Raw genomic sequence first — 27,991 nt, forward strand, 5'->3', positions numbered from 1 at the left:
TCCCAGTTTAGTGAAGACCCTTTCACTTGGTAGGACAGTTTCTATAACCCTTTTATTCCCAGCTCAGTGTAGACCCTTTCATTTGGCAGGACATTTTCTATAACCCTTTTATTCCCAGCTACTTTGTAGTCCCTTTCATTTGGTAGGACAGTTTCTATAACCCTTTTATTCCCAGTTTAGTGAAGACCCTTTCATTTGGCAGGACAGTTTCAATAACCCTTTTATTCCCAGCTACTTGGTAAACCCTTTCATTTTGCAGGACATTTTCTATAACCCTTTTATTCCCAGCTTAGTGTAGACCCTTTCATTTGGCAGGACAATTTCTATAACCCTTTTATTCCCAGTTTAGTGAAGACCCTTTCATTTGGCAGGACAGTTTCTATAACCCTTTTATTCCCAGCTCATTGTAGACCCTTTCATTTGGCAGGACAGTTTCTACAACCCTTTTATTCCCAGCTTAGTGTAGACCCTTTCATTTGGCAGGACAGTTTTATAACCCTTTTATTCCCAGCTACTTTGTAGACCCTTTCATTTGGCAGGACAGTTTTATAACCCTTTCATTCCCAGCTACTCTGTACACATGCGCAGTGTAGCTACTCTGTACACTAGGTGCAGTAGAGTATATCATTATAGTAGCTGCGCAATATAAATGTCCTGTATTATTTATTATTATTATTACACCCTTTCATCTGGCAAGACAGTTTCTTTAACCCTTTTATTCCCAGCTCAGTGTAGACCCTTTCATTTAATAGGGCAATTTCTTTAACCCTTTTATTCCCAGCTCAGTGTAGATCCTTTCATTTGGCAGGACAGTTTCAATAACCTTTTATTCCCAGTTCAGTGTAGACCCTTTCACTTGGCAGGACAATTTCTATAACCCTTTTATTCCCAGTTTAGTGAAGACCCTTTCACTTGGTAGGACAGTTTCTATAACCCTTTTATTCCCAGCTCAGTGTAGACCCTTTCATTTGGCAGGACATTTTCTATAACCCTTTTATTCCCAGCTACTTTGTAGTCCCTTTCATTAGCTCACCTGAGCCAAAGGCTCAAGTGAGCTATTGCGATCGCCCTTCGTCCGGCGTCCGTCGTGCGTCGTGCGTCGTGCGTCGTGCGTCGTCCGTCGTCCGTCGTCCGTCGTCCGTCGTGCGTCGTCCGTCGTGCGTCGTGCGTAAACTTTTTACATTTTCATCTTCTTCTTGAAAACCCCAAGACCGATTTTCATCAAACTTGGCAGGTAGCATCCCTAGGGGGTTAGGAACTCAATTTGTTAAAATGGGCACCATGCCCCACCCAGGGGGCCCCCAGGGGGGCCCAAACCCCCCAAAATTAAGGAATCTGTAAAAATCTTCTTCTCTAGAACCAGAAGTGATAGAGCTAAGTTAATAATATGAGTTAGTACATTGATGACTGTAGTTTCAAGTTTGTTCATGGCAGAATCAGGGGTGCCCCCCTTGGGACCCAGGGGAGGGGGGTGGGGAAGGGTTCTAATGGGGCCTAAATTGTACATTTTCATCTTCTTCTTGAGAACTCCATGACCCATTTTCACCAAACTTGGCAGGTAGCATCCCTAGGGGGTTAGGAACTCCATTTGTTAAAATGGGCACCATGCCCCACCCAGGGGGCCCCGAGGGGGCCCAAACCCCCCAAAATTAAGGAATCCGCAAAAATCTTCTTCTCTAGAACCAGAAGTGATAGAGCTAGGTTAATACTATGAGTTAGCACATTGATGACTGTAGTTTCAAGTTTGTTCATGGCAGAATCAGGGGTGCCCCCCTTTGGACCCAGGGGGGGGGGGTGGGGGTGAGGAGGGGTCCTAATGGGGCCTAAATTGTACATTTTTATCTTCTTCTTGAGAACCCCATGACCCATTTTCACCAAACTTGGCAGGTAGCATCCCTAGGGGGTTAGGATCTCAATTTGTTAAAATGGGCACCATGCCCCGCCCAGGGGGCCCCCAGGGGGCCCAAACCCCCCAAATGAAGGAATCTTTAAAAATCTTCTCTAGAATCAGAAGTTATAGAGCTGAGATAATACTATGAGTGAGTACAGTAATGACTGTAGTTTCAAGTTTGTTCATAGGAGATCCAGGGGTGCCCCTCTTGGGGGTGGGGGGGGGGGGGGTGGTTGGAAGGGTCCAAATGGAGGCCTGAATTGTACATTTTCATCTTCTTCCTGAAAACCTCATGATGGATTTTTGTCAAACTTGGCAGGTAGCATCCCTAGGTGGTCAGGATCTCAATTTATCAAACTGGGCACCATGCCCCACCCAGAGGGCCCCAGGGGGCCCCAATTCCCCCAAATTAAGGAATCTTGAAAAAATTGGGCCCTTATTGTACATTTTCATCTTCCACTTGAGAATGCCTCGTCAAATTTTGGTAGAGCTGTGAATAATTTAGATTAGTGACTGCGTGAAAGGTGAACTTGCGATACTCAGGTGAGCGCTAGACCCGCGGGTCTCTTGTTTGGTAGGACAGTTTCTATAACCCTTTTATTCCCAGTTTAGTGAAGACCCTTTCATTTGCCAGGACAGTTTCTATAACCCTTTTATTCCCAGCTCAGTGTAGACCCTTTCATTTGGCAGGACAGTTTCAATATCCCTTTTATTCCCAGCTACTTGGTAAACCCTTTCATTTTGCAGGACAGTTTCACCCTTTTATTCCCAGCTTAGTGTAGACCCTTTCATTTGGCAGGACAATTTCTATAACCCTTTTATTCCCAGTTTAGTGAAGACCCTTTCATTTGGCAGGACAGTTTCAATAACCCTTTTATTCCCAGCTACTTGGTAAACCCTTTCATTTTGCAGGACAGTTTCTATAACCCTTTTATTCCCAGCTCAGTGTAGACCCTTTCATTTGGCAGGACAGTTTCTATAACCCTTTTATTCCCAGCTACTCTGTACACATGCGCAGTGTAGCTACTCTGTACACTAGGTGCAGTAGAGTATATCATTATAGTAGCTGCGCAATATAAATGTCCTGTATTATTTATTATTATTATTACACCCTTTCATCTGGCAAGACAGTTTCTTTAACCTTTTTATTCCCAGCTCAGTGTAGACCCTTTCATTTAGTAGGGCAATTTCTTTAACCCTTTTATTCCCAGCTCAGTGTAGACCCTTTCATTTGGCAGGACAGTTTCAATAACCTTTTATTCCCAGCTCAGTATAGACCCTTTCACTTGGTAGGACAGTTTCTATAACCCTTTTATTCCCAGCTCAGTGTAGACCCTTTCATTTGGCAGGACATTTTCTATAACCCTTTTATTCCCAGCTACTTTGTAGTCCCTTTCATTCGGTAGGACAGTTTCTATAACCCTTTTATTCCCAGTTTAGTGAAGACCCTTTCATTTGGCAGGACAGTTTCTATAACCCTTTTATTCCCAGCTCAGTGTAGACCCTTTCATTTGGCAGGACAGTTTCAATAACCCTTTTATTCCCAGCTACTTGGTAAACCCTTTCATTTTGCAGGACAGTTTCTATAACCCTTTTATTCCCAGCTTAGTATAGACCCTTTCATTTGGCAGGACAATTTCTATAACCCTTTTATTCCCAGTTTAGTGAAGACCCTTTCATTTGGCAGGACAGTTTCTATAACCCTTTTATTCCCAGCTCAGTGTAGACCCTTTCATTTGGCAGGACAGTTTCAATAACCCTTTTATTCCCAGCTACTTGGTAAACCCTTTCATTTGGCAGGACAGTTTCTATAACCCTTTTATTCCCAGCTCATTGTAGACCCTTTCATTTGGCAGGACAGTTTCTATGACCCTTTTATTCCCAGCTTAGTGTAGACCCTTTCATTTGGCAGGACAGTTTTATAACCCTTTTATTCCCAGTTACTTTGTAGACCCTTTCATTTGGCAGGACAGTTTTAAAACCCTTTCATTCCCAGCTACTCTGTACACATGCGCAGTGTAGCTACTCTGTACACTAGGCGCAGTAGAGTATATCATTATAGTAGCTGCGCAATATAAATGTCCTGTATTATTTATTATCATTATTACACCCTTTCATCTGGCAAGACATTTTCTATAACCATTTTATTCCCATTTTAGTGAAGACCCTTTCATTTGGCAGGACAGTTTCTATAACCCTTTTATTCCCAGCTCATTGTAGACCCTTTCATTTGGCAGGACAGTTTCTATGACCCTTTTATTCCCAGCTTAGTGTAGACCCTTTCATTTGGCGGGACAGTTTTATAACCCTTTTATTCCCAGCTACTTTGTAGACCCTTTCATTTGGCAGGACAGTTTTATAACCCTTTCATTCCCAGCTACTCTGTACACATGCGCAGTGTAGCTACTCTGTACACTAGGCGCAGTAGAGTATATCATTATAGTAGCTGCGCAATATAAATGTCCTGTATTATTTATTATCATTATTACACCCTTTCATCTGGCAAGACATTTTCTATAACCATTTTATTCCCAGTTTAGTGAAGACCCTTTCATTTGGCAGGACAGTTTCTATAACCCTTTTATTCCCAGCTCATTGTAGACCCTGTCATTTGGCAGGACAGTTTCTATGACCCTTTTATTCCCAGCTTAGTGTAGACCCTTTCATTTGGCAGGGCAGTTTTATAACCCTTTTATTCCCAGCTACTTTGTAGACCCTTTCATTTGGCAGGACAGTTTTATAACCCTTTCATTCCCAGCTACTCTGTACACATGCGCAGTGTAGCTACTCTGTACACTAGGTGCAGTAGAGTATATCATTATGGTAGCTGCGCAATATAAATGTCCTGTATTATTTATTATTATTATTACACCCTTTCATCTGGCAAGACAGTTTCTTTAACCCTTTTATTCCCAGCTCAGTGTAGACCCTTTCATTTAGTAGGGCAATTTCTTTAACCCTTTTATTCCCAGCTCAGTGTAGACCCTTTCATTTGGCAGGACAGTCTCAATAACCTTTTATTCCCAGCTCAGTGTAGACCCTTTCACTTGGTAGGACAGTTTCTATAACCCTTTTATTCCCAGCTCAGTGTAGACCCTTTCATTTGGCAGGACATTTTCTATAACCCTTTTATTCCCAGCTTAGTGTAGACCCTTTCATTTGGCAGGACAATTTCTATAACCCTTTTATTCCCAGTTTAGTGAAGACCCTTTCACTTGGTAGGACAGTTTCTATAACCCTTTTATTCCCAGCTCAGTGTAGACCCTTTCATTTGGCAGGACATTTTCTATAACCCTTTTATTCCCAGCTACTTTGTAGTCCCTTTCATTTGGTAGGACAGTTTCTATAACCCTTTTATTCCCAGTTTAGTGAAGACCCTTTCATTTGGCAGGACAGTTTCAATAACCCTTTTATTCCCAGCTACTTGGTAAACCCTTTCATTTTGCAGGACATTTTCTATAACCCTTTTATTCCCAGCTTAGTGTAGACCCTTTCATTTGGCAGGACAATTTCTATAACCCTTTTATTCCCAGTTTAGTGAAGACCCTTTCATTTGGCAGGACAGTTTCTATAACCCTTTTATTCCCAGCTCATTGTAGACCCTTTCATTTGGCAGGACAGTTTCTACAACCCTTTTATTCCCAGCTTAGTGTAGACCCTTTCATTTGGCAGGACAGTTTTATAACCCTTTTATTCCCAGCTACTTTGTAGACTCTTTCATTTGGCAGGACAGTTTTATAACCCTTTCATTCCCAGCTACTCTGTACACATGCGCAGTGTAGCTACTCTGTACACTAGGTGCAGTAGAGTATATCATTATAGTAGCTGCGCAATATAAATGTCCTGTATTATTTATTATTATTATTACACCCTTTCATCTGGCAAGACAGTTTCTTTAACCCTTTTATTCCCAGCTCAGTGTAGACCCTTTCATTTAATAGGGCAATTTCTTTAACCCTTTTATTCCCAGCTCAGTGTAGATCCTTACATTTGGCAGGACAGTTTCAATAACCTTTTATTCCCAGTTCAGTGTAGACCCTTTCACTTGGTAGGACAGTTTCTATAACCCTTTTATTCCCAGCTCAGTGTAGACCCTTTCATTTGGCAGGACATTTTCTATAACCCTTTTATTCCCAGCTACTTTGTAGTCCCTTTCATTTGGTAGGACAGTTTCTATAACCCTTTTATTCCCAGTTTAGTGAAGACCCTTTCATTTGGCAGGACAGTTTCTATAACCCTTTTATTCCCAGCTCAGTGTAGACCCTTTCATTTGGCAGGACAGTTTCAATATCCCTTTTATTCCCAGCTACTTGGTAAACCCTTTCATTTTGCAGGACAGTTTCTATAACCCTTTTATTCCCAGCTTAGTGTAGACCCTTTCATTTGGCAGGACAATTTCTATAACCCTTTTATTCCCAGTTTAGTGAAGACCCTTTCATTTGGCAGGACAGTTTCAATAACCCTTTTATTCCCAGCTACTTGGTAAACCCTTTCATTTTGCAGGACAGTTTCTATAACCCTTTTATTCCCAGCTCAGTGTAGACCCTTTCATTTGGCAGGACAGTTTCTATAACCCTTTTATTCCCAGCTACTCTGTACACATGCGCAGTGTAGCTACTCTGTACACTAGGTGCAGTAGAGTATATCATTATAGTAGCTGCGCAATATAAATGTCCTGTATTATTTATTATTATTATTACAACCTTTCATCTGGCAAGACAGTTTCTTTAACCCTTTTATTCCCAGCTCAGTGTAGACCCTTTCATTTAGTAGGGCAATTTCTTTAACCCTTTTATTCCCAGCTCAGTGTAGACCCTTTCATTTGGCAGGACAGTTTCAATAACCTTTTATTCCAAGCTCAGTATAGACCCTTTCACTTGGTAGGACAGTTTCTATATCCCTTTTATTCCCAGCTCAGTGTAGACCCTTTCATTTGGCAGGACATTTTCTATAACCCTTTTATTCCCAGCTACTTTGTAGTCCCTTTCATTTGGTAGGACAGTTTCTATAACCCTTTTATTCCCAGTTTAGTGAAGACCCTTTCATTTGGCAGGACAGTTTCTATAACCCTTTTATTCCCAGCTCAGTGTAGACCCTTTCATTTGGCAGGACAGTTTCAATAACCCTTTTATTCCCAGCTACTTGGTAAACCCTTTCATTTTGCAGGACAGTTTCTATAACCCTTTTATTCCCAGCTTAGTGTAGACCCTTTCATTTGGCAGGACAGTTTCTATGACCCTTTTATTCCCAGCTTAGTGTAGACCCTTTCATTTGGCAGGACAATTTCTATAACCCTTTTATTCCCAGTTTAGTGTAGACCCTTTCACTTGGTAGGACAGTTTCTATAACCCTTTTATTCCCAGCTCAGTGTAGACCCTATCATTTGGCAGGACAGTTTCAATAACCCTTTTATTCCCAGCTACTTGGTAAACCCTTTCATTTGGCAGGACAGTTTCTATAACCCTTTTATTCCCAGCTCATTGTAGACGCTTTCATTTGGCAGGACAGTTTCTATGACCCTTTTATTCCCAGCTTAGTTTAGACCCTTTCATTTGGCAGGACAGTTTTATAACCCTTTTATTCCCAGCTACTTTGTAGACCCTTTCATTTGGCAGGACAGTTTTATAACCCTTTCATTCCCAGCTACTCTCTACACATGCGCAGTGTAGCTACTCTGTACAATAGGCGCAGTAGAGTATATCATTATAGTAGCTGCGCAATATAAATGTCCTGTATTATTTATTATCATTATTACACCCTTTCATCTGGCAAGACATTTTCTATAACCATTTTATTCCCAGTTTAGTGAAGACCCTTTCATTTGGCAGGACAGTTTCTATAACCCTTTTATTCCCAGCTCATTGTAGACCCTTTCATTTGGCAGGACAGTTTCTATGACCCTTTTATTCCCAGCTTAGTGTAGACCCTTTCATTTGGCAGGGCAGTTTTATAACCCTTTTATTCCCAGCTACTTTGTAGACCCTTTCATTTGGCAGGACAGTTTTATAACCCTTTCATTCCCAGCTACTCTGTACACATGCGCAATGTAGCTACTCTGTACACTAGGTGCAGTAGAGTATATCATTATGGTAGCTGCGCAATATAAATGTCCTGTATTATTTATTATTATTATTACACCCTTTCATCTGGCAAGACAGTTTCTTTAACCCTTTTATTCCCAGCTCAGTGTAGACCCTTTCATTTAGTAGGGCAATTTCTTTAACCCTTTTATTCCCAGCTCAGTGTAGACCCTTTCATTTGGCAGGACAGTTTCAATAACCTTTTATTCCCAGCTCAGTGTAGACCCTTTCACTTGGTAGGACAGTTTCTATAACCCTTTTATTCCCAGCTCAGTGTAGACCCTTTCATTTGGCAGGACATTTTCTATAACCCTTTTATTCCCAGCTACTTTGTAGTCCCTTTCATTTGGTAGGACAGTTTCTATAACCCTTTTATTCCCAGTTTAGTGAAGACCCTTTCATTTGGCAGGACAGTTTCAATAACCTTTTTATTCCCAGCTACTTGGTAAACCCTTTCATTTTGCAGGACATTTTCTATAACCCTTTTATTCCCAGCTTAGTGTAGACCCTTTCATTTGGCAGGACAATTTCTATAACCCTTTTATTCCCAGTTTAGTGAAGACCCTTTCATTTGGCAGGACAGTTTCTATAACCTTTTTATTCCCAGCTCAGTGTAGACCCTTTCATTTGGCAGGACAGTTTCTATAACGCTTTTATTCCCAGCTACTTGGTAAACCCTTTCATTTTGCAGGACAGTTTCTATAACCCTTTTATTCTCAGCTCATTGTAGACCCTTTCATTTGGCAGGACAGTTTCTATAACCCTTTTATTCCCAGCTCATTGTAGACGCTTTCATTTGGCAGGACAGTTTCTATAACCCTTTTATTCCCAGCTTAGTGTAGACCCTTTCATTTGGCAGGACAGTTTTATAACCCTTTTATTTCCAGCTACTTTGTAGACCCTTTCATTTGGCAGGACAGTTTTATAAACCTTTCATTCCCAGCTACTCTGTACACATGCGCAGTGTAGCTACTCTGTACACTAGGCGCAGTAGAGTATATCATTATAGTAGCTGCGCAATATAAATGTCCTGTATTATTTATTATTATTATTACACCCTTTCATCTGGCAAGACATTTTCTATAACCCTTTTATTCCCAGCTCAGTGTAGACCCTATCATTTGGCAGGACAGTTTCAATAACCCTTTTATTCCCAGCTACTTGGTAAACCCTTTCATTTGGCAGGACAGTTTCTATAACCCTTTTATTCCCAGCTCATTGTAGACCCTTTCATTTGGCAGGACAGTTTCTATGACCCTTTTATTCCCAGCTTAGTTTAGACCCTTTCATTTGGCAGGACAGTTTTATAACCCTTTTATTCCCAGCTACTTTGTAGACCCTTTCATTTGGCAGGACAGTTTTATAACCCTTTCATTCCCAGCTACTCTCCACACATGCGCAGTGTAGCTACTCTGTACACTAGGCGCAGTAGAGTATATCATTATAGTAGCTGCGCAATATAAATGTCCTGTATTATTTATTATCATTATTACACCCTTTCATCTGGCAAGACATTTTCTATAACCATTTTATTCCCAGTTTAGTGAAGACCCTTTCATTTGGCAGGACATTTTCTATAACCCTTTTATTCCCAGCTCATTGTAGACCCTTTCATTTGGCAGGACAGTTTCTATGACCCTTTTATTCCCAGCTTAGTGTAGACCCTTTCATTTGGCAGGGCAGTTTTATAACCCTTTTATTCCCAGCTACTTTGTAGACCCTTTCATTTGGCAGGACAGTTTTATAACCCTTTCATTCCCAGCTACTCTGTACACATGCGCAATGTAGCTACTCTGTACACTAGGTGCAGTAGAGTATATCATTATGGTAGCTGCGCAATATAAATGTCCTGTATTATTTATTATCATTATTACACCCTTTCATCTGGCAAGACAGTTTCTTTAACCCTTTTATTCCCAGCTCAGTGTAGACCCTTTCATTTAGTAGGGCAATTTCTTTAACTCTTTTATTCCCAGCTCAGTGTAGACCCTTTCATTTGGCAGGACAGTTTCAATAACCTTTTATTCCCAGCTCAGTGTAGACCCTTTCACTTGGTAGGACAGTTTCTATAACCCTTTTATTCCCAGCTCAGTGTAGACCCTTTCATTTGGCAGGACATTTTCTATAACCCTTTTATTCCCAGCTACTTTGTAGTCCCTTTCATTTGGTAGGACAGTTTCTATAACCCTTTTATTCCCAGTTTAGTGAAGACCCTTTCATTTGGCAGGACAGTTTCAATAACCTTTTTATTCCCAGCTACTTGGTAAACCATTTCATTTTGCAGGACATTTTCTATAACCCTTTTATTCCCAGCTTAGTGTAGACCCTTTCATTTGGCAGGACAATTTCTATAACCCTTTTATTCCCAGTTTAGTGAAGACCCTTTCATTTGGCAGGACAGTTTCTATAACCCTTTTATTCCCAGCTCAGTGTAGACCCTTTCATTTGGCAGGACAGTTTCTGTAACGCTTTTATTCCCAGCTACTTGGTAAACCCTTTCATTTTGCAGGACAGTTTCTATAACCCTTTTATTCCCAGCTCATTGTAGACCCTTTCATTTGGCAGGACAGTTTCTATAACCCTTTTATTCCCAGCTCATTGTAGACCCTTTCATTTGGCAGGACAGTTTCTATAACCCTTTTATTCCCAGCTTAGTGTAGACCCTTTCATTTGGCAGGACAGTTTTATAACCCTTTTATTTCCAGCTACTTTGTAGACCCTTTCATTTGGCAGGACAGTTTTATAAACCTTTCATTCCCAGCTACTCTGTACACATGCGCAGTGTAGCTACTCTGTACACTAGGCGCAGTAGAGTATATCATTATAGTAGCTGCGCAATATAAATGTCCTGTATTATTTATTATTATTATTACACCCTTTCATCTGGCAAGACATTTTCTGTAACCATTTTATTCCCAGTTTAGTGAAGACCCTTTCATTTGGCAGGACAGTTTCTATAACCCTGTAATTCTCAGCTCATTGTAGACCCTTTCATTTAGTAGGGCAATTTCTATAACCCTTTTATTCCCAGCTCATTGTAGACCCTTTCATTTGGCAGGACAGTTTCTATAACCCTTTTATTCCCAGCTCATTGTAGACCCTTTCATTTGGCAGGACAGTTTCTATAACCCTTTTATTCCCAGCTTAGTGTAGACCCTTTCATTTGGCAGGACAGTTTTATAACCCTTTTATTTCCAGCTACTTTGTAGACCCTTTCATTTGGCAGGACAGTTTTATAAACCTTTCATTCCCAGCTACTCTGTACACATGCGCAGTGTAGCTACTCTGTACACTAGGCGCAGTAGAGTATATCATTATAGTAGCTGCGCAATATAAATGTCCTGTATTATTTATTATTATTATTACACCCTTTCATCTGGCAAGACATTTTCTATAACCATTTTATTCCCAGTTTAGTGAAGACCCTTTCATTTGGCAGGACAGTTTCTATAACCCTGTAATTCTCAGCTCATTGTAGACCCTTTCATTTAGTAGGGCAATTTCTATAACCCTTTTATTCCCAGCTCATTGTAGACCCTTTCATTTGGCAGGACAGTTTCTTTAACCCTTTTATTCCCAGCTCAGTGTAGACCCTTTCATCTGGCAAGACAGTTTCTTTAACCCTTTTATTCCCAGCTCAGTGTAGACCCTTTCATTTAGTAGGGCAATTTCTTTAACCCTTTTATTCCCAGCTCAGTGTAGACCCTTTCATTTGGCAGGGCAGTTTCAATAACCTTTTATTCCCAGCTCAGTGTAGACCCTTTCATTTGGCAGGACATTTTCTATAACCCTTTTATTCCCAGCTACTTTGTAGTCCCTTTCATTTGGTAGGACAGTTTCTATAACCCTTTTATTTTGATTCAAGCATCACATACTTCACACTAGGTCCTGCTTGCTATCCATAAGAAAGACAACTCATAGAAACAAATTCTTTATGGGAGAAAGTCTTGGAGCCCAATCCAACAGAAGTATTTCAATTGATTGTGGTGTATGCTGTACTTATTCATGGTGCTACATGTGCCATGTGTTGGTTTGGATTGTTCCTGCTTTTTGTTTTTATCCTGCTTTGTATTTCTTTTGTGATTGTATGGATGCATTTGAGCAGAGCAAAATCAACCTAATCTTGCTTGATTTCCATCGTTCATTTGCAGCCCATCAATGCTCCAAACGAGGTGGCGATGTCAGGGTCAGGCTCCAAGGGGGCGGCAGAGTGGAGCTAGCTGGGCAGGCAAGCATCGTATTGGAGGGCAAGATTAACATCTGAGGAGGAAATGTGGAAAGCCTGAGTAACAGTTGAGGAAGACAATTATTTCTGTGGAAAGGGAAAAAATAGTATGATCTTACAATTCTTTTTCTTACACACACAAAAACAGACACCAAAGAAATATTTCCCAGTGCATGTATGTGAGCTAAATTTCTCAGGCTGTGTGAAAATATTTGATGTTACAGTTACAGTGTTTTATTGGTAAAGTGGCAGTCTGAAATTTTGTTGAGTGTAGCCTTGGGAGTTTCCTGTCTTCTGTAAGGTCAACCAGTGTGGGGTTGGACATGTGAAACTTTACAACTGAAATATGCTGCTGTCATTTCATGACTCATCAAATCTTTCTTCATCTATAGACTCACCATGCAAAGTAGTGCCAGTTTTTGCCAGAAGCATTTTAAATGGGATTACTTATAGCAATTTTACTGTAGTTCTATGGTTTTGATGACAATCAATTGTTTTCCCCAAAGATATGATTGTTACATTGTGGAAGGGGTTATTTGTTTTCTACTCATTGTTAAAATTGCTTACTTCATTTCATCTTGTGATTACATTGATATCGCTATTTACATGCATAAGGAAGATAATCTTTTTTTTCATCATAACCAATTGCAATTGCCAAATTGTTGGGACAATTAGGCTAATTCTGTTGATCCTTTTGGTTACCAATGGAGAGCAGTCATTAACAAGATTGGAACAAAAAATAAAACCCCAGAGTGCACTTGGTTTATTGTGTTTGATGTGTGGATTTATATGCTCTTTAACATGCCGAGGACTGATTTTTATTCTCTTTTATGACTGAAATAATCATACAGATTTTTCCTCACTTAGTTTACTCTGTTGAAGATGTAGTTTTACATAATCTTTGGTGTCTTGTAGGTACTGACCTTCAAATGTGCTTGAAATTCAAAATGCCATCTTTGTTGCAACGAAGTATACTGATATACTTAAAGCTTTGAAATGTATATGCCTCTGCCCTGATGGGTGCTGGAGCCACTGCCAAATTTCTGTGTATTGAAATGCATTGTTGAGAATCAGCTTGATGTAAAAGTCTACTTTACTGTAGGTACATTACTCAAACTCTGCTAAATAAGGAACAAAGCTTCTTACAATGATAAAAGATTTTGTTAGTGCTCGAATGTTTTCCCTTCATGCATCTTTGATCAACATGTGTGTCTGTGGTATGTATCAGTTGGTGTATCGAGCTAATAATTGGAAGACATAAGCATGATTTCTCTCTTTTTTTTTTAGGGGGGGGGATACAAGAGGATTTTAGCCATAAAACAGTGATTTTTTTTTTTTTTTTTTACCCCCAGTGGGGTGCCATGTGTAGTGACAGTCTCCAGTCAAGCCTGTGGTAGTGTGGGGAATCATGGATGGCAAGATTTGTGTGCTGCCCACTGGGGTACATTCGAAAACCAGGAATAGCATCCATCAATCCATCAATATGTGCATCAAAGCGTGTTGTCATAAATATCAATCATGTAGTTTTGACCTGTTTGTGATTCTAGTCTTGAATCTGTGTCAAGAATGTGAGATACTTTGCCTGTAACAATTGTGAATCACTTCACAATGTACTATGAAGAAATAAAGATGTTTCTTCTTCCCATTCAGGTATTAATTTATGTCCATAGTCTCCTTTCTCAATGTGGAAAAAAGAGAATGTGATGAATAGCGAACACTTTTTTCACGCTTTCCCATAGTATATGTATAGCTGAGCAGGTTTCAGCATACAGTGGGTGTACTTAAAAGTGAGGGATTCTAGGATGTTAAATCCTTAACCCGTTGAGGACGAGTCCCGAGTATACTCGGGCAGGTGTCTATGGGAAATAGTGTGTTGTAGCAAAATCAAACCGTCCTCAACGGGTTAAAAGACCTAAATGAATTGAGAAAGACAACATCGATGGTTAACAGCTCTGCGCAATATAGCTGTATCCTCTTTATGAGGTAGATGTTTGAGTGATTCACTCAGCTGTAATGAGTGTGTGAAATCACCAAAACCAACAAATTATCAACACAAAAATACACATTATACAACTGTACTACAGTGCACTCCCGTCTTAACAAAATTCTGGTTATGATGAAGTAAAAATTCAGGCCGCTGCCTTATCTACTCTTTTATTGTTTATTTGTTCGGTTATAACAAAATTTAGATATAACAAAAGAAAACTGCCAGTCCCGAGGACTTTGTTATACAGTAATGGGAGTCTACTGTACATCCTTGTGATGGGTTTCAGTATTGTTTAAGGATACAAATCAGGTGTATCATTCCATTCAACAATGCACAGAGTAAAAGTGTGTATTATGAATGTGTGTGTGTGTGTGTGTGAGATATAGTAAGTACACTAAAAGTGTGTTTCAAATTAGCGTTTGTAGTGTAAAAAAGACCAGAGAGCAAGGTTCCTGGAACTGACAACATTCTGCTGAAAGTTGCTTGATCAGTGATGGACTCACACAGTCACCCTAGGGAAATAAGTGAGACTATTGCCAAATTTGATAAAACTTTGAGTCTATAATCAGCAACAGGAGTTTTTGGCAGACCGTGTAATTGTAGAGGTTGACAAGTTTGCATGACAAATGATCGGGTCAAGAATTCTCCCTCTTGCCATCTCAAGGAGAATCCACTTTTCACTGTCTCTTGAAGCAGCAAAATGGGAAATGTGCTTATATAGTCTAAGGAAAATTATAAATTCATTATTTGTATATACATGTACAAATGTGTGTGAGTGAATATATATATGTATATATATATATATATATATATATATATATGTATATATATATATATATGTATAAATATATATGTATATATTTATTTATTTATATATTGATATGTGTGTATGTTTATGTATATATATACACGCTGTATATATATATATATATATATATATATATATATAATTATAAATATATAATTACACCACTGCTATATATATATATATATATATGTATATATATATATAATCTTATTTGATGAATCCTCAATTCTGATTGGTCCAAGGTGCAGAAAATAGTTTTTGCTATGCTGCCCAGCATGTCATCTGCATCAGCTGTGCATTATTACTCATTGTGAATTGTGTGATTTATCTGTGCTTGCGTATATTGTGAAAGGCTACTTTATGTAATTCTGTTTTCTCTGACTGGTAGCATGACAACTTCATTTCAACGCCTCAATTTAGCATAAATAACTTAAAATGAAGTGGGTATAGTGTGGCATTTAAAACAAATATTAGCTGCTTTCTTTCCAGTCATGTTTAAAACTATTTGCCCTTGGTGATTTCTCAACAGCTCTATATGCTCCTCAACTTCATCTTGGGGCATAGCACTGCTGAGAAATCCCCCTGGGCAAGCAGTTTTAACCAGGTCCCTCAACAGTTGTCAATATTTGTGTAATAAATAAATGAATAAACATATATATATATATATATATGCATAAGATAGTAGTATTCCACTGGTCCAGACATAGCTTCTGCTTTCTCTTTCCTTAATTTGCCAACGTAGTTCTCAAGCTCTCGGCTGTATAGGCCTTTATCAGGATCTATTAATACGATTCGCGACGCAGAGAGATACTTGTGTAATTGTTTAGATCCTGATGAAGGCCTTTATGGCCGAAAACTTGAAGACTAAATATGTGGGTATGAATTGTGATTATGGTTCATGGAAAAGATGTGAAAGTCGTCAATATTCCATCACGAAAATCGTGTTTGGAATTATAATGCGATTTTACACCATGCAAAAAGATATATGTATATATATGTATATATATATATATATATATATATATATATATATATATATATGTATATTTATTTATATTTATATATATTGTAGAGGGGTAAATTTGAAGTCTATTTTCAAAAATTGAAGTGAATAATTTACATGATGACATGTTTCAAAATTCAATATTTTCAAGACTTTGTGAATGTGAAGTATTATTTTTGGCCAAAATTTCATCTTCAGAGGACAGAATTCAGAGCGACTTACAAAAATGTCCGGTGATACGATCAACTCTCTCCTCTACTAGTAGTTGAAATATATAATTCAGAGATTTTATATGGTTGCAAGGAGTATATAGAACAAGCAGATTAATTACAAAATTCATGAAACAGTTTGCATATTTATAATATGCTCTCGATAAGAACAATTTACTGTCTGGGATATAGATACAAGATCAGTTCATACAAAGAATAGTGCAAAAACAAGCCCAAGTACAGGGCATCTGAGAACACAAATGGAGAAAAAAAAAAGATCACGAACAGATGAAACTTTGTATCTACAGTACATTATATACCAATATTATATACATGTATTTGTGATTCCTCAAAACGATATTTCCAAAATGCGTAAAAAATAGCATATTAGTTGACAAATTCAAATGTGTGTTCTGTGCACTTGGGGTCTATCAATAGAAGATTTTATTTGCAGCGGACATGTCTGTTCTTGATCAAACCGCAGCTGGTTCTGCGTGTGATTGCATGCAGGCAGGCTGCTCTGCAGCTCAGCGCACCATGCCATGAAGCTGTGTATCACTAGAGTCTAGATCTACTGCATGCACAACTTACCAGCGAGGAACGAACTCGGTGGATCTGAGACCGCGCGCGACCGACCGACTACCGGCGGCAATCGCGATCGAGGATCTCCGTTTGACTTTTCGCGCGAAGGAGAGAAGTCGACGAGTCAGCTTTGATTTCCTAATGTGTCAGAATTTAATCCGATTCAAGAAGACATTCCTGTGTACGTGGTAAGTAGTGTAGAACCTTACTCACTTTTTCTATGTAATGAAACTATATTTTATCAGTTTACCTCATCTTAATTTTCGGTTTGCTGCAAGGTAAATGAAGTCTCAGTCCCATTCTATATATTTTCATGTATGGGAATTTTTGCGCAACACTGAAACGAACGACTTTAATTTTGCTTCACCTTTTTTAGTACCTTTGCCGAAGATACTGGAAGATTGCTGTGTAGTGTAGCAGCAGTCGAGCTTCCAGGTCTATCCTCTTGTGATTAATCTCTATCATCAGCCCACGACGTATTGGTGGATGGGATGGTTTTCTTGTCCAGTTCGAAAGAAGGCAAGCGAAGGCAGACAGGCTGTTTTAGTGTTTGTCAATTGTTATGATCTAAAATTTTACTGCTGTACTGCTCATCACACGTCTGTTGATTATTGGGAATATTTTGGGGGACAGGAATCGTTAAGGTCTTCCCAGTGCCAATCAAGCCTAGTCTTAACACACTGGATATTGTGCTGTCTATATACCATAGTTATGGGTAAACTCGGTCTAGCGGGTAAAGTCGGCATCCAGCGCGCACAGTACAACTACTTGTACTGTGCGCGCTGACAGCCGACTTTATCCGCTAGGACGAGTTTACCCATAACTACGGTATGTCGACTGTCTGAGTTACAATTGTCACTTTATAGGTTAGCCAGTCCGTGTATGGATGAATATGACTGTTCAGACAGAATCAGATGTCGAACGTATATGTGACCGTGCACCTCAAAACGAACATAAAGTCGCACACACTGATTTTGCGTGAGGACTGAAAATAGGTGAAATGGGTCAACCGAGCCGATCTTGACTTTTTCATATTTTCTGAAAGAACGGGTCTTCTTTTACATTATAAAATGCTAAAATTTGGTATCATAAAACGGGCAGGAACATGTGTTTTTTTAGCAGTTTATCTCGAACATTTTTGGTAGAATAGTGTGATTTACATAGGTGTGTCTTTAGAATCCCTTTTTCATTTCTAAAAAACCTTGTCCACACTCTTCACTTTCAACTCTAATAACTTTTGAAAGGATAGTGCTACTGCTTTGAAAGTTGGCATTAATTATGGACAGAATGTGTTAATGAGGCATGCTTAATTTCAGTTTAATCAGATAATCCCTTCATTGTTGTTACTCTGGTGGTTTACTTCCTGTTGTTTGTCCCATTCATGGCACAGCCAGCACGGTTTGGTAAAGATTAAGCGCTTGAATAGACACTGCACTTCAGAGCCTCTTTTCTCAGTTCACACTTTTCCTGAGTTTGTGCTTTCTTTCCAATATTTAGATAGGTTAGGAGGGTCCATTTGATTTGAGTTATACATCATTTTAAAGCTTAAAGGCACTCAATCGTGGCAAGTGGTTTGTGCGGCACGGAGACGAACGCAACACGCTGCCTCCCCCATTCTGTATCAAATGTAGTGACCCTGAATGAGAATAGCGTTGGCTCAATGGGTCAGCAAACAACACGCTAGGCTACAAGAGAGCTCTCTGTGCTAATCTCCTAACCCAAAATGGCTGTCCGAGCGAGCCACGAGAGCTTCCGAATGAACGCACACTCTCAGTGCGCATGCGCATGAAGAGAGAGGCCAAAAGAGCCACGCGTCTTGTGGCCTCTCTCCTCCAATCACCGCAGCTCACGATGACAATATTTGTGTACAATGCGTACACACACTCACGCACACACACACACACTCGTCTTCTGGCCTCTCTCCTCCAATTACCGCAGTTCGCAGTGACAATGTTTGTGTATGATGCGTACATACACATGCACACACACACACGTGTCTCAGTGGCAGCATTGTCCCACACGTTTATGGATATAGCACCAAGTCTGGCATTGCGCAATTGCATGCACAAACTTCGGTCGTTCGGAGTTTATGTACCATTAGGGAGGACGATCGGCTGCCTTAAAAGTCTGCGCTTTCAGAATGTGGTCTTAACTAAAAATTCATGTCTGGCGACTTTTTGTTTGTTTTGAGGTGCAGGGTCACATATATTAACGATACCAAACATGATATGTTTATTTTTTTTTTCAGGATAAAAACTGTAATTTCCTTAAAAGTGCTGGTTAAATACAGAATCTCCCTACTCTGTTGCACACACTTAACTTGAGACTAAGTTGAGTTGACTTGGGACTTTTTGGGTTAAAGAAAAAAAGGAAGAGGTGATGTTTGTCAGGTTATTCAAGGTTTTAATCTAAAAAACAAAATTGAAATAGGAGAAGAGTTTCTAACAATGTTAACATGTTATATTTAAGCAGGGCTCAACATGACCGCACCAGCGACCGACCTCAACACATATGCCCCGGGGTTAGATAGTCTCAACACTACCTATAATACCTTTTTTGTCCAGTGGTCTGTTCTGGCCACTGAAACAGTTTGAATTTGAAGTTTTGGTGGCTGGAAAAAGATAATGGTAGATATGTATTAAAGTAACTAGCTACCCATAATTTGACCATAACGCCTAACGGCATCCAAAATTTGACCACGTGGTGACACTTGTACATAAAAGACCTCCGCTTTTGCATGCAGTCAAATTTTGGCACGGGAGGTCAAAACTTGATGCAGGTTTTTTAGTGGCCTGAAATAAAAGCAAAAGTAGAAATCCATTTTGAATTTTAGTTTGCCCGATCAGGCCTTCAAGGCAAAAGATAGACCTAAATTTGGTGGCCCAACACCAATTTTAGCAGCCCCAGGCTGCCACTAATGTTGAGCCTTGCTAAGGTTCATTTTTCCAAAGGTTTGTTGTCCTGAAAGACACAAACTCTCTATAGAAACCTGAATGCACTAATTCATTAAGAGATTCGTTAATCAGAACATTTGATTGTGGCGTTAACATTTAGAGGGTTCATTATTCTGAAGGTTTTCTAATCCAAAAATTAAATAAGTTTCATTATTTCGAAGGTTCGTTAATCTGAAAACAAAATGAGGTGAATATTCTGAAAATGAAATATGTACAATATTCTTTTTTCAGAAGGTATGATGATTATTTCTTAATTTGTGTTCAGATTGACAAACCTTTGCTTCGAACCCTGTACAAACCATATTTCATATTTGGAATTATGAACTTTAGGAAAAGTAAACCTGATGAATAACATAATTTCATTTTTGGATTGACCAACCTTCGAAATAACTAACTGTAAGCCAAAAAATGGGTATTGACAGGTCAGTGTTCAAGTATAGAACAGGGGATTTACCCAATTTTGAATGAGTAATGTGATGTGTACAGTAGTGCCAAGTTATGGATTAGTGTATTATAGTGACTGAATTTTGAACAGTTTAATTGATTTCATTTTCAAATAGCAGAGCTTGGGTTCACTGACTTTACCATCTTTAGAGTACTGTATGCACTGAATATTTTGCAGGGTTTTTATTTTTGCAAATTTTACATGTCAGGTGCTATTTGCAAATATAAAGACACGCAAAAATATTGACTCCGATCCCGATTATGAATGTGTCGTGCAGTCATACATTTTTCCCTCTTATTGGACTCCAAAATCACAAATTTAACCACTCGTGAAATCGTTGGTAAGTCCCAATTCATGAAAAATTAGTATCGACTCACTAAATATGTTGCATATACAGCATTACCCTTCTGGGTTACCTCCGGGGTGTGGGGTTTATCCACCTGTCTCGTTGGTGGCATGGATAGTCTAAATATTAATGCCCCTGAAAATGGTACGTCGAGATCTGGATCATGGAATGTTCACTTAAATTCATTCAGCTCATTTATAGTTTGTAGCTGTCCATGTTGAATTTATGCCCTCCCTCCTATTAAAGTCCCAGACCAGTAATTTGTTCTGTCTATGCTATTCATTTTAAAAGCAATGTTTAGATTTGAAATTTTTGGTGATCTTCACTTCAGTTATACTGGAATTTATAAAATTGTTGTGGAGCAGCCAGTCAAAACTTGGGAAAGCAGTTCCTATACCTCAGAATATTGTCAAATCTTTAATGCTCTCACTTTCTGCCTACACAGCTCCTCGTCAATCTACAACAGAATAGTGTCATTCTAACGTGCAATCCCTGTGTTGGCTCTGGGCGTCCATGCAGCGTGCCATGAACTGATATAAGGATGACTCAAGATGTGAAAATGGCTGCAGGCGGGCTTGTCAACCAGTTGTCGTCTTTACAACGACTCACACACACAACACTAGAGACTGTGGACTACCAGAGTAATGTTTTGGGAATTTCTGCTGATTGTCTCGGCAAAGGGTCTGAGCTGGCCAAAGCTGCGCTGACTGCCATCAGGAACCTACAAGCACTCCTGAACGAAAATGAACGGCACGCTCACAACCAAAGCCTGGAAGCCATTGAGTCTCTGGACATGAACGAAGATGAAATTGATGAGGAGATAGTGGATAAATCTCCAGATGATGGTGGAGAAGAGAGGGAAGAGGAGGAGGATTCAAGGACAAGAACAGATGCGATGGGTGGGAGAGATGTGAATGAAGAGGGTGCCAAGAACTTGCCAAGACATGACACCTCAGAAGACATGTTTGATGAGTTTGAAGATGAAGAAGATATGGACCCAAGCATGCTAGAAGTAAGATTTAATCCCAATTAATTCTTTTATGTTCTGAATATTTAATAGGTATGTTATTATCCGGGAATAAAGTGTTTATTGGTTTTAAAAATTAAAAATAAAAAATAAAATGTCCATGTAATTCCACTATCAATAGTCAAAGTAAATTGTAAATAAAAACACAAGAAAAGAGATGAAAGGAAACTTTTTAGTCCAAATTCTTGTGAACATCGTCTTTCGTGATAAATCCTATAATCAGTTTGCATCAATGCTGTGCATTCTATTCTTCCCATTGAGCTAGGAAGATTATATCTTACTCATTTTCTCCGTCTCGGTAATCATGACAAAATTAGGAGAGCCATGTGGCTAACAAACGGGTAAGTTTTTGTTTAATTAGTCTATTGACTCATAAAATGTCTGTCATTGTTGTCCACCTTTCAGGAAATTGATGCTTTATGTGATGCAGCTGCTAACAAGTCCAACGATGATTTCGAAGTTGAAGAGAAACCAGACACTTCATCATTAGCGAATTCCCAAGTCACCAGCAACAAAGATGATGACGAAATTGGTAAGGGTTTTAGTTACAGGTTGTCCTCAGTCCCACTGTGTGTAAATCCTCATGGGATTAGCAGTTGGCTGACTGCAGATATGGTTTATCATCACTTCAGATCAGTTCCTCTTAATATTGTATTGCCTTCAAAGCAAAGTTTGACCTTCAGAGAAAACAGAGATTGTTTGGTTTTAGGGGGAATTCGCCCCAATGTATTATGTGCATGCAATGAATGCAGAAATATTAATAGTACACATCAGTGAACTTTGAAGAAAATCAGAAAAGTCATTCAAAACTTACAAATTTTTAAAATTTTGGTTAAATTCATGCAGTACCATCATTGTTGGACAAGAAAATTACAGCAATTTATTATGTTAGAGTAGGTCAACAATACTGTAAAACCAGACATTTCTATTTCGCATATTTCGCAAGAGCCATGATTCGCGAAATTAAAATGTACGCAAAATTCCTTGTCTATACTGTATGAATTGAATGCCAGTGGCAATTCGCAAAAATGTTGTGCTACAAAATAGGTCGTCAGCTCCAGTTTGCATAATATTATGCTGCGAATATTCCTGGTTTTACACTATTACAAATATACAAAAAGAATTTAACATATTTTCATATTTTTATGGCAATAAAAGAGCACTTGACTTATAATTTTAACAATGCATGGGAGATGTTAGTACCCTTACGATATGTCAGTAACAAGGTGAAATAATTTCTACTTCTTATAAAAAATGAAAGTTTGTGAAATTCTCTTTATTTTGTAATTCACTATGCATTTTCATGTATTGAGCAATATGTTAAAAGTTGCAGGCATTTATTCTTTTCTCCTTTTTTTTTTGGTGGGTTTTCTCTTTTTTGTTATTCATCTTTTTTACTAATTAGATCCATCAGTGCCCCCTCCAGAAGCCAAACACATCAATGTCCTGAAGAAGTCATTTGGTCATTCAGCTTTTAGGCCGTGAGTAAACCATATTTGATAATCTGAAGCATACAGATACATCCCAAAAATATCGACAATAGAGTGTTAGTGATGCATGTCGGTGTTTCACATGTATTAGTACTACTTGTTTTGTAAAAAGACATGGATGGATAAATACATAGATAGATGGATAGATAGATAGATAGATAGATAGATAGATAAATCAATGCAAAAATATTTGTGTATTATAAATAAACATCTTGTTTGATGCATATATTCATTACATTTTCGCTTGTTTTCATCTGGGGCTGCCGTGCGTCTTAGTTTATTAGTTGCCTGTTGGACTTGTTCAGCTGTCAAATAAAATTTCACAGTTCATATTGTCGACATCATGATGAAATTATGCCATTAATTTGTTTTTAAATAAACAGACAAATGGGTGTGACCTTAGACCTACCGAAATCCATGGTATGACAAAAAGCTATCAATATTTGCTTTTCCATTGCTGAAAAAACATATCAGTCCACCATTGGAATTAGGTATAATAATGGTGACACAATAATTACTTATTGTGTGTATATAATGCTTTTAATGATGTAGGTTTGGATTCAAATTTTATTTCAGAAGTTTTACAATACCATTACTTGTTTTCATACTCCTTGCTAGTCCACTGCCTGGACTGTCTTTGTATTATAGTGCATATCATGCATTGCAAAGTACATGCATATGCAATTACTGTTGCTGAGGGCATGCAGTATAAGTTGGACCTCGGAGACTTTCTCCCGGGCAGTGCGATTTGTGGGGATGTATCACATTGCATGGGCTATAGCACAATCAGCGGGTCTCGCGTTCAGCGAGAGTTGCAGCCAACAAAAAGCGGCCAAAATCTTGACTAACTCATTAAACAATTGTCAGAGTATTCTCGTTGAGATCTTGCTGCAATCATTTCCCCCCTTTTTTTTTCAGGATGCAGTGGAAGATCATCCACTCCATTCTACAGGAAAGGAGGGATCAGTGTGTTGTCATGGCAACAGGTCAGTAACAATGAATGTCAAGTATTTATGATTGTGTTAATTATGTGTTGCCGAGTGCATGGCAGAAAGGGATTCGTAGCTGTTATGTTGTGCTTGAACTGAGTTTATGTGGTATCAAAGGAAGCATTTAATCCTCTACGGACCACCATCTGAGAAAGCTGATGTGATTGTATGCAAACAGATTGCCGTTAGTACTGACAGTGTTAAATGCTTATGAACAAGCTACCACGCGAGTGACAGTCCTAAATCTGCTCCAAAAGATCAGGCAGTGAGGATAAAGGTGCCATGTCTTGGGTCAAAAACCACTGCTGTCAGGTGGACTTGATTCAGGGACCTCACAATGGAGTGTCTGTGATTGTATCCACTGAGCCATAAAGGTTTTTCACGGTCATCCACTCTCATTTCCCCACAGAATTTGAGATAAAGACCATGATGTGTGTTCTACCCCTTTCATCATTTATTACCTCTGCCAAGGGGGAAGGTTATGTTTTCGTTGCCGTTGGTTTTTTGGTTAGTTTGTTAGTTAGTTCGTTTGTCCATGTGCAAAATAACTCAAAAAGTAGTTAACGGATTGGGATGAAACTTGCAGGAAAGGTTGAGAATGACACGAGTAACAAACGATTAACTTTTGGTAGTGATCCGACAATTTTGGGGAATTTATGAAGGATTTTTTATATTTTGGCAGGTAGGGTCAATGGACTTGGGAGTTCAGGCTGCGCGTATTTGAGGTTTGCATGCGCGCACTAAAGTGCGTGCTCTGCTAGTTTCCACTAGGGAGAGGTGCGCCGTGCAGCTGAAGGTTTATGACGTAACAAAGGCTTCTATATTGGGAAATAGGGCAACTTTCAGCACACAATGCTATAAGTATGTATGGGTGGAAATCACTGATATCACTGATATCTCTGTGGAAGAACAAGATCAACGGTGGAAATGAGCTGCATGCTTGGCAGAGGTCTGTGCTCTCAGAGTGCTTTTCTAGTTGTTAAGTAAGAATCCAGGCTTTCACATGTTTAGTTTTAAGATGAAAATTTCATATTTGAAAGTTTCATTGTCTCTTTCATTGTACTTTGATCATTTTCAGGTAATAACCTACAAACTCCTGCATATTTAGCATTTTGTCGCTGGGGCAACAAGACCTCATATCTTAAAAATATCAAATGTTCAAGAGAACAAAAAAACATGGCAGCCAAAGTACCATATCAGATGGGATAGCCTTTCCTTTGACATGCCTAGGTGGCTTCTCTTTTGGGGTAAGACAGCTAGGATTTGGACAGGGCATCACTTGAACAGATCATTTGACCATTAATCCAAAAAGAAGTAAATTTCACAAAAATTTGAGATACTGAGAGTGAGTACAAAGTCTTGTCACCCCAGCAATGATTTGTAAATCTGCCAATTTTATCCCTTGCTGCTTTTAATACCTCATCCACCACATTTCTTCATCCCAGGGTATGGCAAGAGTTTGTGCTACCAGTATCCCGCTGTGTTTACCGGTGGTGTCAGTGTGGTCATCTCACCTCTGATATCACTCATGGAGGACCAGGTCCAAGCTCTCAAGTGAGTGGAAAGTGCAATCTATCTGGTATCAATCCCAAAACAGTGCCATATTTTATTGTAGTAAATTGCCGTAGCTAGTACGTACTTGCATTGTAGAGGTATGACAGAATTTAATTTGTGTCATCACTATGAAAACCATCTAAGATAGCAAAATTTTATTTCAAAAGAAATATGTCTTTTGTGGCAAAAAAAAGGAGAAAAATTGTTCTTTTCCTACAGGTTTGCAACAAATTAATGCTCGCATAAAATTTCAAAACTGGTCTTGAAAGTAAGTGTTTGTTTAATGATTGTCGGCTGCAGATGATGTTTCTTATATGTATACATGATATATATATATATATATATCAATACTGCAGTTTACATACATGTAGCTGTGTAACAAGTTTCATGTTCATTACTGTTACGGTTATGATTCATCCAGATATAATGTGAATTTAAACAAAATGCTCTCATAGCTCTATATTTTTGTCCATATGGTACAAACAAACATGAATGTAGCAGATACTCAATCTAGTGCCCAAGATGTAAGTAGTTAATGAGGGTTAGCATGTTTACTAAAAGTACATGAAAGAACGCCAACAGCGTCATGATGATTGAATATCGTAGTCACATAATATGAATGCTACTGTTATTTGTTGTGTCCTGTTTACAGAATATCAAACATCAAGGCATGCTATCTTGGGTCTGCTCAGAAAGATACAATTACTGTCAAGCGACGGATGATGCAGTAAGTCCACATCAGACAAGTCTTGTGAGAAAAAATTTGGCCTCTCTTCACGATGTGTAAAGACCTACCATAAGATGGATAATGTCATTGCTGCAGTGACAATGTAACTTTGCTTTGTTAACCATGTGAACATTGCATTGCCACTGAATAGTCTGTCATTTAATTGTTCCATTATTTTCTGAAAGATTTTTTCATGATGTTTTGGAACTCCCTTGTACTGCATGTTTGCTAAGTTTGTGCGTAAGATGTTGGCTATGCATCAGATGTAAGAAAAAAGAAAGATTGATGCTAGTCATTTACCATTCATTTTCATCTTTATGCGAGATTTTACGTGCAGGTAGAAATTATGTGCCAAGATCGTTGTTCAAAAATAAGTATTCAGATAACTCTGATCAAGGTACACTTCTTGGTTGTATGACACTGTAGGACATAGAATGGGGTCATAAAAGAGTGGGACACTGAGGATGACCATTCTATCACAAAAAGGAATAGGAAAACAATCTTGTGTCCTAAAAAGTAAAAGTTGAAGGGGTAGAACATAGTTCTCAGAAGGGCTCAAAATTCATCTTCCACCATTGGAATTTGTTTGCAATATACCTGTATGGAAAGGATCTACCAAGAAAACTCTCAGGCTGACGTGATTTGCCATGATACTGAGTATTTTCAGATCCAAAGTGTAAATTAATTTTGATCGTGGTTCACAGCTTTTATTCCTGAAGTGCCCCCCCCCCCCCTTCAGAAGTGGGTAGGTAGAGCTGGGTAGGTTGTGTGACTATCAATTGTGCCCCAGCAGTAGTATTATCCAACAAGCTGCATGCAGTTCACTGCGGAATTTGTACAGAAGATATATGGATACTGCTATGGCCTGATTTGTAATTGATCATAAAATATTCTGTAGCAACTGCAATTTAATACGCTCTGAGATTGCAATACTGTCAGTGTACCTTTTTGGCTAATATTGCGCATTTTCACTGCTCTCCGACTAAAATTGTGTGATCACTGCATTATGTCATACATTTCTTATGTATACACATGCGTTTTACAGCAAAAGTTGACATTTTCTGCAGGTATATTAGAACTATGTTTTTACCTTTAATTGTGATATTTGTGTTCATCTTTGTTATGCAGAGGAGAATACCGGGTGGTGTACATGACACCAGAGTTTGTATCTGTAGCATCAGACCTTCTTGAGGATCTCCAGAGGAAAGTGGGTAAGGAGTTTGAGATGCAGGAATGAAACTTCAGGAGTATAACTGTGCACTCCCGGTTTGATGAACACGACAACGACTAAATTTCAGATACAACAAAGTATTCAGGTCTTAAGATTATTGCCTATATTTATCTTTATATGCTTTGTTCAGCTACAACGAAATTTCAATAATTATAATGAAAGAAAAGTGCTGTTCCCAAGTACTTTGTTATAATGAGAGTCGCCTATAGTGCATGTAGTCACTGTCTCTGTTGCCAGTGGGGACAATATCATCGGGCAAAGTTATATTTACAACCTGATACTCATTCTGTGGTACACTGCTCTCTGCTTAATCGGGAGGGGTCGGAATGCGGGTGTTTCCTGCTGAAGTGGTTCCCAGTTAATTTGGGTGAGCACTGAATTAACAGATGGAAGGTGCTCTGCAAACTGTGTAGTGTTATACGTTTCAATGATATTGATGTGAG

General features: G+C 38.8%; 2 protein-coding genes across 2 annotated transcripts in view; both read left to right on the forward strand.

Annotated features, from left to right (window-relative positions):
- Positions 1–12,267, forward strand: part of LOC139742240 (phenazine biosynthesis-like domain-containing protein) — a 54,335-nt gene extending 42,068 nt beyond the window's left edge. Inside the window, exon 9 of the mRNA XM_071652819.1 lies at positions 12,123–12,267. Within this exon, the coding sequence (XP_071508920.1) occupies positions 12,123–12,235 (113 nt within the window). The 3' untranslated portion in view covers positions 12,236–12,267. The remainder of the gene's footprint in view (positions 1–12,122) is intronic.
- An 8,714-nt stretch (positions 12,268–20,981) lies between these two features.
- The window catches only part of LOC139742250 (bifunctional 3'-5' exonuclease/ATP-dependent helicase WRN-like), a 30,583-nt gene continuing 23,573 nt past the window's right edge, over positions 20,982–27,991 (forward strand). Inside the window, exons 1-7 of the mRNA XM_071652829.1 lie at positions 20,982–21,542; positions 21,963–22,089; positions 22,963–23,038; positions 23,966–24,033; positions 25,482–25,590; positions 26,243–26,317; positions 27,446–27,528. Coding sequence (XP_071508930.1) covers positions 21,072–21,542; positions 21,963–22,089; positions 22,963–23,038; positions 23,966–24,033; positions 25,482–25,590; positions 26,243–26,317; positions 27,446–27,528 — 1,009 coding nt within the window. The 5' untranslated portion in view covers positions 20,982–21,071. The remainder of the gene's footprint in view (positions 21,543–21,962; positions 22,090–22,962; positions 23,039–23,965; positions 24,034–25,481; positions 25,591–26,242; positions 26,318–27,445; positions 27,529–27,991) is intronic.

The sequence above is a fragment of the Diadema antillarum genome, unplaced genomic scaffold, assembly GCF_040938485.1.
Source record: "Diadema antillarum isolate AM-2024a unplaced genomic scaffold, OU_Dant_1.0 seq00000989_RagTag, whole genome shotgun sequence".
Lineage (NCBI taxonomy): Eukaryota > Metazoa > Echinodermata > Echinoidea > Diadematoida > Diadematidae > Diadema > Diadema antillarum.